Source organism: Cydia splendana, chromosome 20 (genome assembly GCF_910591565.1).
Source record: "Cydia splendana chromosome 20, ilCydSple1.2, whole genome shotgun sequence".
NCBI lineage: Eukaryota > Metazoa > Arthropoda > Insecta > Lepidoptera > Tortricidae > Cydia > Cydia splendana.
Window position 1 is genome coordinate 14,249,416 of NC_085979.1, and position 14,214 is coordinate 14,263,629.

A 14,214-nucleotide genomic window follows, 5' to 3' on the forward strand; every position below is an offset into this window, starting at 1 on the left:
AAACCTGGTTACAACATAGAATTACGTACCTATCTTAAGATGTTATGCCACCTATCCAATTGCTTTGTCCAATGTGTACTGCGTCTCACATTTTGCTTAATGAGAGAGTGAGACGCAATCACATTGGACAAAGAAATTGGACAGGTGGAATACCATCCTTATACTTGGTCAAGCAAATCTTTTCAATAGAAAAAGGCGGCAAATTTGAAAAATCGCGGGTTAGCAACACTACGTTTGAATTGTTCGAAAATCGCGTGTTATTTATATCTTATCTGTGGAACTGTTTTGTTTACATTTCATCGTAGTTCGATGTACATTGCTGCTTTTTGTTCTTTTCCTAGGGATACCATACTTTAATTTTCTTTACATTGGTACTGACATATCCAGCTTGACAGACTATAGCCACAATATTAGTGGCGATCTTACCATGAACCTCTCGAGCTGTTCTGAGGCGGTCTCGGGCAGACCGCCGACGGGCTTGGAGGCGGCGATGACACCGTCCACCTCCGACAGCCAAGACAGCAGGTCGCCGATCTCCGCGTTGAAGCTGAAACAAAAATGGAGTCAGACGGTATATTCGCTACGTGCACGACATAGCGAGCATAGGAAACATTACTTATCTGACAGTTGGTAGCTGTCAAATAGGGTCAAATAGTAGCGAGATGTCTCAGGAAAAATATCCCACGCCGTACGTTGTTCTTGCTAACATTTTCTCCGCCGCATACTTCGCATTTTAGCCAATAGTCATGAGTGAATTAACCAAAAACGGCCACAAACATTCACTGAGATAATACACTAGACCGCGCTGTAATATAAGCAAGCGCTATATGTTCCAACTACATCAGAAATGAGTAAGACACTAACGCGCGTCACGTTAAAAACGTGACGCCATCTTTAAGTTTGCGTAGGTCCTAACTATACCCTAAATTGAACAAGTGAAGTTTTCATACAAGGAAGGCACAGTCAACTAACCTCTGTGCTTCCCTGAGCGCGTCTTCGAGCTCGGATTGGCGGTCTCGCGCCTTCTGCTGCAGCTCGCGCCATTTCCTGTTGAGGGTGTTCAGTTTCTCCGCCGTCTCGCTCGCCTCGTCGGTGCCTGCACATAACACTTTTATAATAAGTACCCCTACTTATTACAAACTAGCGGCCCGCCCCGGCTTCGCACGGGTTACACAAAACCTTCATAAATTATACTCTTCTTCCTCAAAAATCACACTATTGATAGGAGAAAACTGCATGAAAATCCGTTGAGTAGTTTTTGAGTTTATCGCGAACATACATACGCACAAACAGACAGACGCAGCGGGGGATTTTGTTTTACAAGGTGTAGTGATGGCCAAGTGCCTAATGGCATTCTCCAGAACTCAACCAGATGAAATAAACGGACGGAAATAGTTTCGGCCATCGACTGACGAAGTTGATCGACTGACGAAACACAACTAGTCGTCACCGTTGAAGTTGTATTGTTATAATTATAGTTACAGTGACAACATATTTGAAAGGAAGAGAATATGTTACTGCCACAAGGTTCTTTGTGGGTCCTAAATTAAAGTGGTGTTTCCAACATGGTGTTTTACATTTAACGACTGTAGACTATGGTCTGTTAAAGTCTATTTAGGTGATACATTCATTAGGTATTTAGTTAATTGTACAGTCAAAGAATTTAATTTATGACCCATTTCGTACCTTGTCACAGTGACAATCAATATGAAAGTCGCTAGAGACCTCATACTTTTGTCGCTCTGACAAAGTATAAAATGGGTAGGAAGTTAAATTCTTTGATTGTACAAGTGTTACAGGAAAACGTGAGAAAAATACAGATTTGACATATTAGGTACCTACAATATTTGAACACACACACACGGACAAACACGGAAGCTGAAGCATTAGAGCCAATAGCATGTTTGAAGTTGAATTTGATTTTGAATTTGGAAAATGACGTGACCGATTGATTATGGTGATTGTAATTGTAATGCTAATGGAGGTTATCATATCTACACAGAAAATTAAAATGATATTGCTGAAAATTAAGAACTCTAAGATATTTGTAGCTATGATTTAGACCCCATAACTTAAGATAGGTTTAGTTTAGTTTTAATTTGTTTATTTAGTTGAATGGATTAAGTTAAATCGTTGAATACAAAATTATTTTCATTTTAGAACTCTGCAGAAGATATCTTTACCATGTTATATCAGGCTCAAAAGGAGACAAAATGAAAAAATGGAACCTGAAGATGTACATATGTATATGAACCAAATGACAAAATTAACAACTTAACCCCTTGAGTCCTACGACGCGATAACGGATCAGAAATGGCAGTAAATTTAATTCTAAATTTATAATTTTCACAACATTTTCTGGTTATCTTTAGATCCCTGGGACTCTAGGGGATAAAACGGCGAAAATGTATATAAGCGTGGTATTCCACCTGTAAAATTTCTTGGCCCAATGTGTATTTGCGTCTCACATCTTGCCTAATAAGAAAGTGAGACGTAATGCACATTGGACAAATAATTGGATAGGTGGAATACCATCTTTAAGTATAATTTTGATAGATAGCTATCAGCATTATATCAAAGCGGACAGTACAGTCGACGTCAACGATATTTTTACATTTTTCGCCTTATTACAAAGGAGTAAGGTGCAAAAGTGTAAACATAATATCTTTGACGTCGACTGTACTATTGTTAGGTATCGGGTGAACGTTTTGTAAAATTAGTTCCTCATATTTGGTGAGGTCAAATATATAAAACCATAGATTCGATTGAATAACAACTGATAGCTATCAAGGAATGTAGTATGAATGATAGCGCAAGCGCGTGGCACATACCCGTACCCTGCTGCACGATCTGTGCGCCCGCGTCGTTGAGCGTGTCCACGGAGGCCTGGTGCGCCGCGATGTCGTTCACCAGCACCTTCAGCTTGGCCAGCTCCACTTCCAGGATCTGAGGGTCTCCGGCCACCTGTCCGATATTGAGTTTAGTCACATGTTCAATGTAGATCTAATAAGACTTCCCCTTTAAACTTTACAATACCGGTCTTATTACCGGTACAGCTACGTTTATAAATATATGCTTCGACTTAAACGTCAATAAACGGGAGAAATCAAGTCAGTATTTTATAAAGCAACAGCGTACAAGTTTGAGAGTGTAAAACAGCGTTTGACACCCACTTGACCAAACAAGAATACTGCAAAAGCTTGTGGCGTTTTTGTGCTTCAGACTTGTAAAGCTGTATAAATTCGATCCTGTTATTGTAATCCTGGTAAACGGCAGGTATACTAACCATGCCACTTTGGTCATTTATGTTGACTGTTAACATTGCATGTACCATCACGCTCCACGATTGTTGCGGCATTTAGGGTCCTAGCTAAATTAGTTGTTCAATACTTACGCTATAGAATTTCCAATTAAGCAAGAACCCAATTAAGAATGTGGTGACTGTACGAATCAATCTCTGACATGTCGGTTTTCTTCATAAAATTAATTCATTGATGTTGGCTAACCTCTCCTTCAGCTAACTAGACCTAAAGTTAATCTTACCGGCTTAAGCGTGTCGAGCGTGTCGCTGGTGTGATTGATCCAGGCGAGCAGCTCCTGCAGCGCGTGCTGCAGCTGTCCCAGCCGCAGCAGGGCGCGCTCCAGCTGCTGCTGGCGCTCCACCATGCCGCGCAGCAGCGCCGACCAGCGCGTGTTCACTTCGGTGAGAGGCTGCTTGATGGCGGCCGCTTGCTCGGATGACGTGCGCTCCGTTAGCTCTTGAGCTTGCCTGTTACATTTATGTCGATTAACAAAGGTGTTGGGATTCGTTTTTAAGCTAAGTTTTATGTCGATAACATTGAAGGGTCTTTTAACTTCCATCGAAATAAACCGAAACTACATTAATTTGGTATTAGCGAACGTATTATCTAGGAGAGCGGTCGGCAACAAGCGGCCCGCGAACCTCTTACTTACGGCCCGCGAGCGAGGGGGCTATTTTGTATGTAATATTGTCAAACAACAATGTCTGATAAAGTCACACATTAACAAAAGTGCGGCCCGCGTCAACTTCCTTAACTACTATGTAGCCCTTGGGTACTAAAAGGTTACCGACCGCTGATCTAGGACGTAGCATGGTAAAACTGTCCATAAATACATTCATTTCAATTATCCACATAAAAATCTAGAAAGCCTAAAGCTACACAATTGTGAAGGAGGGAAGATAACTGAAAGTAAAGCAAAGCGACGATCACACGTTGCGAAAAAAAAAGATACATACAACGACTAAAACTCTAAGAATATGTTAGTGAGTATCATTAAAAATGGTACTAATTTAAAATTACAAGACAAATCAATAGAAATAAATGATCTTGCAACACACAAATAGTTTGTCCTGTAACTTATTCTACTGTTAGGCTATTGTCTACGGAACAGGCACACACAAAACTTTTATTTATTCTTGCCTCATCAAACTCCTTTTTTTTGTCAGGTCGGTGTCAATCCGTAGGAAAGGGTCGCATAGAAAAATACACAATTAAGTATTAACATTTGGAGGAGGTTCAGTTATTTCACACAATTTAATAATCTCTGTAAGTATAAGGGATCAGCTATTGGGATATACAGTAATTATATTTAAATAAAGTTAAGCATACAGGGGAAATCGATAAACATTTAACAAATTATAACAATATTATAAACAGTCTTAGAAAATAAGGGGAGAGTTGAGCTTCGATTAAAGTAACCCATCACCAGAGTAAAAAAAATCCTTTGTATTTTTTACGATTTTTCTATGAACAACGATTTCCTGAATAAACTTCAAGCCCCAATTGAACACACCCTTTTTAACCACTGTGAAACAAAACGGATAGCATGATTTTGGGTCTTTCTAAAAGTCCTATAACACCTTTTAAACTTAGTCGTCAATTACGTGTACCAATATGATTATGTTTTAAACTTTCATAACAAAAGTTCCGTGAGACACAGACATATGAAATCTATTATGAACAGGTCACTCAGGTATTTTAAGTCGAAAAACACTCCTCCTTCTCCTGATAACACTCCTCGGTACGGAGTGAAACATGTCGAGCGATTTTCGACTTAAATACGTGAGTGACCCGGTCTTAATAGATTTAATATGTTTTAAACTATTGACGTAAAACATATAAAACGTCAGAATAATCATGCTTTCCATTAAGTTTCATAATTAATATAAAGAATTTGCAATACTGGCGCAGTTGGTAGGATCTCACCTGTTGAGGGCCTCGACCTTGACCATGTGCGGGTCGACCTCCTGCTTGAACGAGGCCAGCTGCGAGATCTGCCTCTTGACGGCGTCGATGTCGGACCCGAGCGCCCCCATGCGGGAGAACTTGTCTTCTGCCTTGTCCAAGAATTCTTGTAGATTCTGAAGAAATAAATGTAGATGAGTAATAGTACATTATTGTCGAGGCTACGGAAGTAGCTACTTGCAGGCTGAGGATTCGTTTTAAACGGACGACCTTGGGAGTCCGTTTAATTGAATCCGAAGCCAGCAAGTAGCCTTCCAGCCGAGTCATATATAGTGCTTTTCTCAAAAATGGTGCAAGAAATATTAATATCATAGAAATATTTTACAAAAGCAACTTTCTTAAGTATATATTTTCACAGAAAAAAGTAGAAACAATTGAAAAAATTAGCTTTGCCGCCTTTTTATTTTTTTAATAAAAAAATAGAAGTGTATTTTTCTGCCGAAAATACGCCAACCTATTTGAGACAGCTAAATAGTCGCGGTACTAATCATCTGTTTGGCTGTTTAATGGGCCTGTGCCTTCATTTGATATGGCCATTTCAACTTTTAAAAAGTTTGGAACTCGACAAATAATGGAATTTGTATGCAACATTGCAGGCCCAAAATCGAGACTGCAATGTTTTTAACTTTTTAATCTTTGACTGACCATAAACTACGCGCTTCGCAACCTATTTTTTAAACGGCAAAGTCGACTTTGCCGTCCATTTTTGAGAAAAATATATTATTTAAATTTAGTAGACCGAAGCATCAGAATGAGAAGAGTGACTGAGTATACTGCGACTATTATAAAACTATCAGATGAACAAATTGATCAACTGCGGAATTTACCAGTTTTTAGCAGACCACGATTTAGCAGTTCTATCTAAAATACGTCCTCGGTAAAACATGGACGACAAATGATGATATGAGAAGCTCCATCAGTGTTCTAATGTTCTAATTTGTAAGGGGGGCCCACTGATTAACAGTCCGCCGGACGGTATCAGCCTGTCAGTTGTTCGGAACTGTCAAAATTTTGTTCTAACTGACAGGCCGATACCGTCCGGCGGACTGCTAATCAGTAGGCCACTAAGAGAGAAAACGGTCTCCTTTGGAAACCTGTTTTTTTCCTTTCTGAGGAAGTTTATTTGAAACTCTATTCTGCGGTGGCAACATGGTCGTATTTTTATCGCCTGTCACTTTCGCACTTACATACTTGTTAGGACCGTGCCACGGCCGCTGCAAGCATAGTTCATTGCAATGTATAATCTGTCATACCTGCAGCGTGTCGTGGAACTCCATGGCCTTCTCCATGGCGTCGATGAGGTTCTCCTCGCGGCGCGCGTAGAGCGCGGTGACGTTGTCCCACGCGCTGTCCAGGTCCTCCATGTGCTTCTTCACCTCGGGCTTGTCCGGCTCGCCGCACAGCGACATCAGGTGCGAGCCCGTCTTGCGGACTTTCTCCACCTATAATGACATGAGTGTTAGAATTGGTATAAGGTTACATGATATTAACCCTTCGTATAGCATATTCCCGCAGCGAGTATTTAAAATTCCAACAACTAACCTGAAGGGTTAATCTATTAGGCAGCTATTTCACCCAAAAGTGAGTTTTAAAGAATTTTTGCTTTATGTTTTCAAGCAAGAATGGTTCTACAAATGCCCCCCCTCCCCCACCATAAATCAAAATATCGTAGCGTGATACCGCGCTTTCTGTGTTCAAGGATTTAGGCTAGGACGTTCTGTCCGGCAAATTATCCCTCTTATTAACCCTTAAAATCGAGGAAATTTCTGACAAATTTAAACATAAATCTCAAAATTATGGATATGGGCAAATTATTATCAACTGCTTTGCAACCAGTGATTAGTTCCCTCTTAGGGCCGCTTGCAGCATTCACTAACCCGGGGTTAACCCGGTTAAGCCATGGTTACCAGTACAATATGATACTAGGTTAACGGTTTAACCGGATGACCCCGGGTTAGTGGGATGGTGCAAGTGGCGCTTAGGGTAAACAGGTTTAGGTTAGGGTTTGGTGACTAACCTCCGGCTTGGTGTGGTCGATCTCGTGTCGGATCTCCTGCAGCGCGACCTGCTGCGCCTGGATGGCGCGCGGCTGCGCGGCGGGCGGCGGCTGCGCGGTGAGCGTGTCCTCCAGCTCGGCCAGCGTGGCCATCAGCGCGTCCAGCTGCTTCCAGAACTTGCGCGCCACCTCCAGCGCGCTGTCCAGCGAGCGCCCGCGGTCCGACGTCGCCTTTTGCACCTCGTCCCATAGTCTGGACAATACGGGATTTTAGCGTCGGTTCAACTTTAACACAGCAAGTGTGAAGCCCCATTTAGACGGACCAAAAACTTGGATGCGATTTTCGTTACACTGCGGTATTTGCTCGATCGACTGAATTCAGTGTACGCTGTACTTAGCAACGTATCGAATATTGCATGCAAGCTCTCGCGCCGTGTAAAAGGCGCTTGAGTTTTTAAATTCTATTCTGCTCTGTAAGACCGGTGCACGAAAATGCGACGACAAGTGAAGCGAGGAGAAAAGCCAAATATTTTCACTACATATCTTTACTTGCCTAGGCGTAGTTTCTTCATTAATAACACGTATACGTAAGTACACTGGCGGGGTTTCCATATCGAATAATATATCCTATTTTATTTTAATCGTATGGCACAAGTACATAAAATATAGGCAATAATTAAAATTACAACAAAACAATTATAAAGTCAGATGTCAACATTCAGTGTGTTCAGCCAAGCGGCATGGGTTGTGAGATGAAGGAGGTCTTCCGGTGGTCCAGAGTATGAATGCAGTGGGCAGCGCTGGATAATGTGTCCCATGGTTTGGGCCTCTTCACCACATTCACACAAGGCTGAGTCCTTCCATCCCCATCTGTGCAAGAGGTAGTTGCATCGGCCGTGCCCCGTTCTAAGTATGTTCAAGCGACACCATGGCCGTCTAGGAAGATATATCCTAAACACTGAGTTATTCGTACGTTAAAGTGTTTGATGAAGGTAATTTGGCATTGTCAAGCATAGAGCCAGACGAGTGTTAAAGGCGAACATAGAGTATTGTTTGAGAAGGTGGCACTCACTTGTGCAGCTTGTCGAGTTTGTTGCGGATGTCGCGCACGGCGGGGTCGCTCTTGTTAGCCTTGCTGATGACGTCAGAGGCGGCACGTTGCACCGCGTTGTACGCCTCGGTACGCTTCTCCAAATCTTCGATCAAGGCGTTGTTCTCCTCGATTTGGTCTCTGTAAAGTTACATTTACATTAAATTTCGCCCTAACATATGAACCAATTCCTAAATATATGTGCGACAGAATGTATATATCTTTTCTATATTTTAAAGCTATGTAAATTGTAATGGAATACTCTAAAATCTTCTGGAAGCATTCAACTTTTTGAGTTAGGTAACATGTACCAAAAAAATAAAACTATAAGTTAGGTGTTTTTATTTCAGATGTGCTAAGTCATCAATCGGGCTTAGGGTGGTATTCCATCTGTTTAATATATTGGTCCAATGTCATTGCGTCTCAATCTCTCATTAAGCAAAATGTGAGACAAAATAAGAATTGTATCTTTTAAAAATAATAGCCACATCTGAAGTAAGAATTGAGCAGGTTTCAACTTAATTGACGGTGTAAAGTGTGATCGTAGAAAGTGAATACTGACTCTATCTTGGGCGGATGAGCAGAAACCGGTTCGGCGCGTTGCAGTTGGTCCTGAGTACCGGCCAACGCGCGCAGCATGCCCTCTAGCTTGTCCGAGAACTGCGATGACTCTTGCAGTGCCTGTCAAAATAAATCGAGCAGTTAATACAAGGTGGAACGGGATTATCATTTTATTGAAAGCAGCAATGGATGTCTTCAGCTGGAAAATGAAAAGTAGAATAGAATAGAATTGCTACGTTGTCGCTCCTTAATGCATGACAAGTTCTCTTTCTATCTCGCTAAACCTTGCCCTAATTGCTGCTCGGAGCAGTCATGAGTGCGACCAAACAAGGGCTTCGCCCGTCGAAGTATTTTACAGACGGCGCCAGCATAGGTTTTCCTGACAATCCCTAGAATTAAAATAAATAAATAATAAATAAATATTATAGGACATTTTTTACACAAATCGACTAAGCCCCACGGTAAGCTCAAGAAGGCTTGTGTTGTGGGTACTCAGACAACGATATATATAATATATAAATACTTAAATACATAGAAAACAACCATGACTCAGGAACAAATATCTGTATCATCATACAAATAAATGCCCTTACCGGGATTCGAACCCGGGACCATTGGCTTCGTAGGCAGGGTCACTACCCACTAGGCCAGACCGGTCGTCTAGAGAATTGGCACAAATTTTTGTTTTATTTTTTGGAAGTTTGTGGCCTGAATGCCAGCCCATTAAGCCAAATCTCATAGAACAAGACTAGAGAAAGGGGATAGCTACGATGGCGCCATCTATACAACCTTTGACAGTTGCCAACCCCATTAAGTGATGTTATACTGGTGCAGAGAAATATAAAAATTTTACCTTCCAATAAAATTGTTATTATGTTTCCTTCTACGTCAGAGGTCTCCATTGAGAGAGTAACGTCTCCGGTGTCCGATAGATGCCGCTAGCGTCTATGTAGTCGCTCCGCCCCACGCCGTGACGTAGTTCCGCTTCCCCTTCCTGCGAACTGTTACTCGCTTTCCGCGACTCGCCGCCATGACACATTGTTGAGGAGAAGTACCGTCGGCATAAAAGTAGCCTAGTAGCCTGCCAGGAAGGCATTACTCAGACCTCTGACGTAGAAGGAAACATAATAACAATTTTATTGGAAGGTAAAATTTTTATATTATGTGTTCCGTACTCTACGTCAGAGGTCTCCATTGAGACCTGTTTATTATCTCCTGGTGGCGAGTCAGCGGGCATGCAAGCGTTAGGGCTACACCTACTGTCATAGAACTCAGAGAAAGAATAAATATATATACGCCTTATTGCAACCCATGAAATCACAGTGACTCGTTATAATGATGCATTACAGGAAATTGAGAATTTAAATTGTAATCCCAGGTTCGAATCTGACGTTAAACTGGTTTAAGAGATTTCTCATTCGAAATCGCATCCGATCCGCAGAATTTCGGCGATAGAATCGTCTGAAAAAGTCATGTTTCCAATTAACTTAAGCTAATTGGATAGTTTTCCAGCCAATTTAGTGAATAAGTACATCGTGGATCGAAAGCAATCGTAGGCGAGGCCGGCTTGGATGAGACTGTGGCTGGAAGAAATAGGCGCAGTGTCCCCTAACATTTTGTGTAATTCTCACAAGTTAACGTACCCAGACTACCTACTTACTGGGTCTATACTTTATTCCGGAGTCTCTAAGAGTCCAGTCGGTAAGACACGTTATCTGGTTTAGAGCCGAATTTCGGACACAAAATAATAGCGCGAAAGTTATCTATGCAATTGCCCGGGCTACAGAGTAGTAGAGTAAGGTCATTGACCCTGCGGCCTGATGCTAACAGTAAAAGAGCGGCAGCTCTTCTATATAGGTACGTTGTAGGGCTATTCAAGTTAGGGCAAGTAATTTTAATTAGATTTCTCGCGTCCCAAGCTGGTGGTTTGGGAGGCGCTGGTCTTGCTATTAATGGCGTTGGAAGAAGGCATAGTGTCCGATAGGCTTATGAACAAGTGTCGTTCTGAAAGCTAACATGGACAGTAGAAATAGGTGCCTGAGATAGCTCGTTACTTCACTGGATATTAGAGGTACCTGGCAATCAATCTTATTTTTGATGCACCATGAAGACCATTTCTACATTGTGGGTGTACAGGCGGCCTAGAGAAGGCGACGATCTAAGGAGTGCTCCCGGTACTGGTTTTCTATACAAACACAGTACCAGAACCGGGAATACCCGGTTCTCGCCATACAAACTCAGTACCGGGAGCATCCCCCGGACGATCACTTGAGTTTCTTTCTGTCTCTTTATCACTCTTCCATATTAGTGAGACACTGACAGTTGCGTCTCGTTCGCTACGTAGCGTTAGCCCTTGGCATGTTGCATGCATGCGCCAGTCACGCCAGTAAGTACATCAAGCGGACGTCACTCCTGATCCCGCTAGCCCGGTGTTGGAGCGTCCTATCTGACAGGAGCTACGCCTCGATTCTTAAGGTCGTTGACTCGTTAGAAAGGGCGGTCTGACGTTGTGTTCACTAGGACCGCCAGTAAATTGCAAGCTTACCGCAGCTGCGTGAAGGCTCTCCTCATCACGCCGTCACAGTAAACAGACTAGGCTGGGAGGTGGAGACATCCATGCCAAGTCGTATCACCGGCAGCTGCCAAACGCGTCGTGGTAGCAGTTCAAAGAGTCGGTTAAGAAATACCGTGGCACAGTGCGAGGGCTCTCGAAAGCGGAGGCTGGCCAACAGGGCGCCTATCAGGCGAAGATAGTCTCGGCGGCTTCTGGGCGCAGCGGCCCCTCGGGCGCGCAGTGACTTCTTGATAAACCGTCGCCCTCGGGAGTTGTACCGACCTGGTAAGTAGCAAGGAACCAGCGCGACCTGTAGACGGTCTGCTGGCATCAGCAGTTTTTGCGACAGCCGTAGTAACGGAAGGGATGTAGTGTCGCCGTCGTTTTATGTATACTGTAACGGTCCGGTTGTATGTTTGTAGGACACTTCTGTCGTCAGCGCTGCAGATGCGGCCCGTTAACGATTACTCTCCACTGAAAGGGCCTTACCTCGTACATTGTCTACCATTATTGGAGATTGTAACGGACTGCAGGCATAAGATGAGGAGGGAAGTGGCACGAGGTTTTCGGCAGCTGTCAGAAGTGTTGCTGGGGACTGCGAAGGTGTCACCTTCCTCCATGAACTAAAGTTTGCGAATTTAAGACTAAACAGGAGGCATTGAGTCTCATTTCTGCGAGGAACTCGGCAGCAACGCAGGCCTGTATGTCACGAAAAAGAAAACTTTCAATCGGGGTGCTGTGCCGCGTGTCCCACGTGATGTCTAGGAGCGTGATGGTCTAATTCACTTTATCCGAAGAAACGCCTATATTGAGCTAGTATAGGGGTATGGTAGCATGCTTTTAAAGAAATCGAACTGATGAAATCAAGTCTAAAATCGATTTTGGCGCTTTGCGTAACAAAACTGTTTCGATAAAGTCGAAGACGTCTGTCGAAGATGGAAACTGCTGGAGTCCCCCTGGCCCCTTTTTCTTAGCACCGGAAACTCAAGCTTGTTCAGGCGCAGCGGGTTTATTTGTCCCATTTTGTTTATTAGGGGCTTGGCGAACGAGTTCGTCTTTGTAAGACGGAACTTAAGCTGGAGAGAGCGGGCAGCAGAGAGATAATTATGTGAGGTCTGCAGACCTTTTCGATGCCTTCAACCTCGGTTGTGAGCGGTCGCACAGGATCGTGTCGCAAAGCTGCTCTCCGGTTGGATCGCTCGCTGGCCTCGAGACGTTGTAGGACCCTCGAAGCGGCACGGCTCCTCGTCGATCAGCACCTTTATGAAGCTCAGGGACGCGACGTATTTTCCTCTGGGTATCGACAATCTTACCGCTTTCAACTCCGGGCAGTCGAGCCACGCTAGGACGAGGCTCCTAACGACCTTGCCTGCCGTCGCCATCCTTAACCGAAACCAAGAGTTTAGCGGTCTGTTCGTGCTGTGGCACCATAACTATATGCGCCTGCGTACCTCAATGGGACCATGTGGACAGGACAAAACTGATACCGTGGCGCCCAGCGTCTGCTTGGTGGGCAGGGCATCGGGGACGGGTAAGTTCGCGGTGGTATTCTTGCGAACAGAACATGGGCGCCATTGCAAGGGACGACATCGTCGTAGTTGTAGGTGGACAGCATCGGCGTGATTGTCGGCGCCATCATGGCAACCGCCGCCGCTCGGGAGATGCGTAAGGTGAGAGGCGCCATCGTGGTGGCCGGCTCGAGAGGCACCGGTGCGTGGGGCGGGCGGCGCTATCATGGCGGCCGCCACTGGCTCAGGAGGCGCTGGTGCGTGTGGCGAGGACTCATCGTGGCGGCCCGCTCGAGAGGCGCTGTCGCGTGAGGCGGGTGGCACCATCGTGGCGGCCGCCGCCGCCGGCTCGGGTGGCGCCGGTGCGTGAGGCGAGAGGCGCCATCGTGGCGGCCAGCTCAGGAGGCACCAGTGCGTGAGGCGGCCGCCGCCAGGCTCGGGAGGCGCTGTTGTGTGAGGCGAGAGGCGCCATAGTGGCGGCCAGCTCGAGAGGCGCCGGTGCGTGAGGCAGGCGGCTTCATCGTGTCGGGCGGCGCCAAAGTGGTGGTCGTCACCACCGGCTCGGAAGGCGCCGGTGCGTGAAGCGAGAGGCGCCATCGTAGCGGCCAGCTCGGGAGGCACCGGTACGTAAGGCGGCCGCCGCCAGGCTCAGGTGGCGTTGGTGCGTGAGGCGCCATAGTAGCAGCTAGCTCGAAAGCCGTGAGGCGGGCGACGCCATCGTGGCGGCCGCTGCCGCCGGCTCGGGAGGCGCTGATACGTGAGGCGAGAGGCGCCATCGTGGCGGCCAGCTCGACAGGCGCCGGTGCACATGACGGACGTTACCTGCACGGGAGGCGCCGATGCGTGTGGCGGGCAGCGCCATCGTAGCGCTGTAGGCTGGCTCGTAGTTGCACGCATCATCACGGCGACACTTTGCCCTCGGCGGCTCCATCGTGGTGGCCTCCACCGGCGCGTAGGTCACCAGCGACGTCATGACGGACGGCAGCCGACGGGCGAACGGCACCGCCGCTGTACTCGTAATGTTTCCACTGCTTCCACGTAACTTACCTTCCTTCCACATCGAGCAGTCGGGAGTCGCAGGAGCGGTCCGCTTTCACCTTGACGCCAGGACGGGATCGAGAGGTCCGTGATCCACTCGCGCCGCGACCGCAGCAACAGGAGTGGGCGTGTGACGTGTCTCGGAGTCCCGCGGACTGGGAGCGCCCGCACCGCGACACCACTCCGCAGCGTCGCGGCGT

The 14,214-nt window shown here is 45.6% G+C and overlaps 1 protein-coding gene across 9 annotated transcripts in view; it reads right to left on the reverse strand.

The window, feature by feature from the left end:
- The window catches only part of LOC134800529 (dystonin), a 288,922-nt gene that overhangs the window by 25,781 nt on the left and 248,927 nt on the right, over positions 1 to 14,214 (reverse strand). For all 9 annotated transcript variants that reach the window (XM_063773000.1, XM_063773005.1, XM_063772999.1 and 6 more), the window contains 9 exons: positions 8,916 to 9,034; positions 8,336 to 8,494; positions 7,285 to 7,516; positions 6,521 to 6,709; positions 5,229 to 5,383; positions 3,544 to 3,769; positions 2,832 to 2,964; positions 973 to 1,096; positions 427 to 547 (listed from right to left, as the gene is read on the reverse strand). In XM_063773000.1, the coding sequence (XP_063629070.1) occupies positions 427 to 547; positions 973 to 1,096; positions 2,832 to 2,964; positions 3,544 to 3,769; positions 5,229 to 5,383; positions 6,521 to 6,709; positions 7,285 to 7,516; positions 8,336 to 8,494; positions 8,916 to 9,034 (1,458 nt within the window). The remainder of the gene's footprint in view (positions 1 to 426; positions 548 to 972; positions 1,097 to 2,831; positions 2,965 to 3,543; positions 3,770 to 5,228; positions 5,384 to 6,520; positions 6,710 to 7,284; positions 7,517 to 8,335; positions 8,495 to 8,915; positions 9,035 to 14,214) is intronic.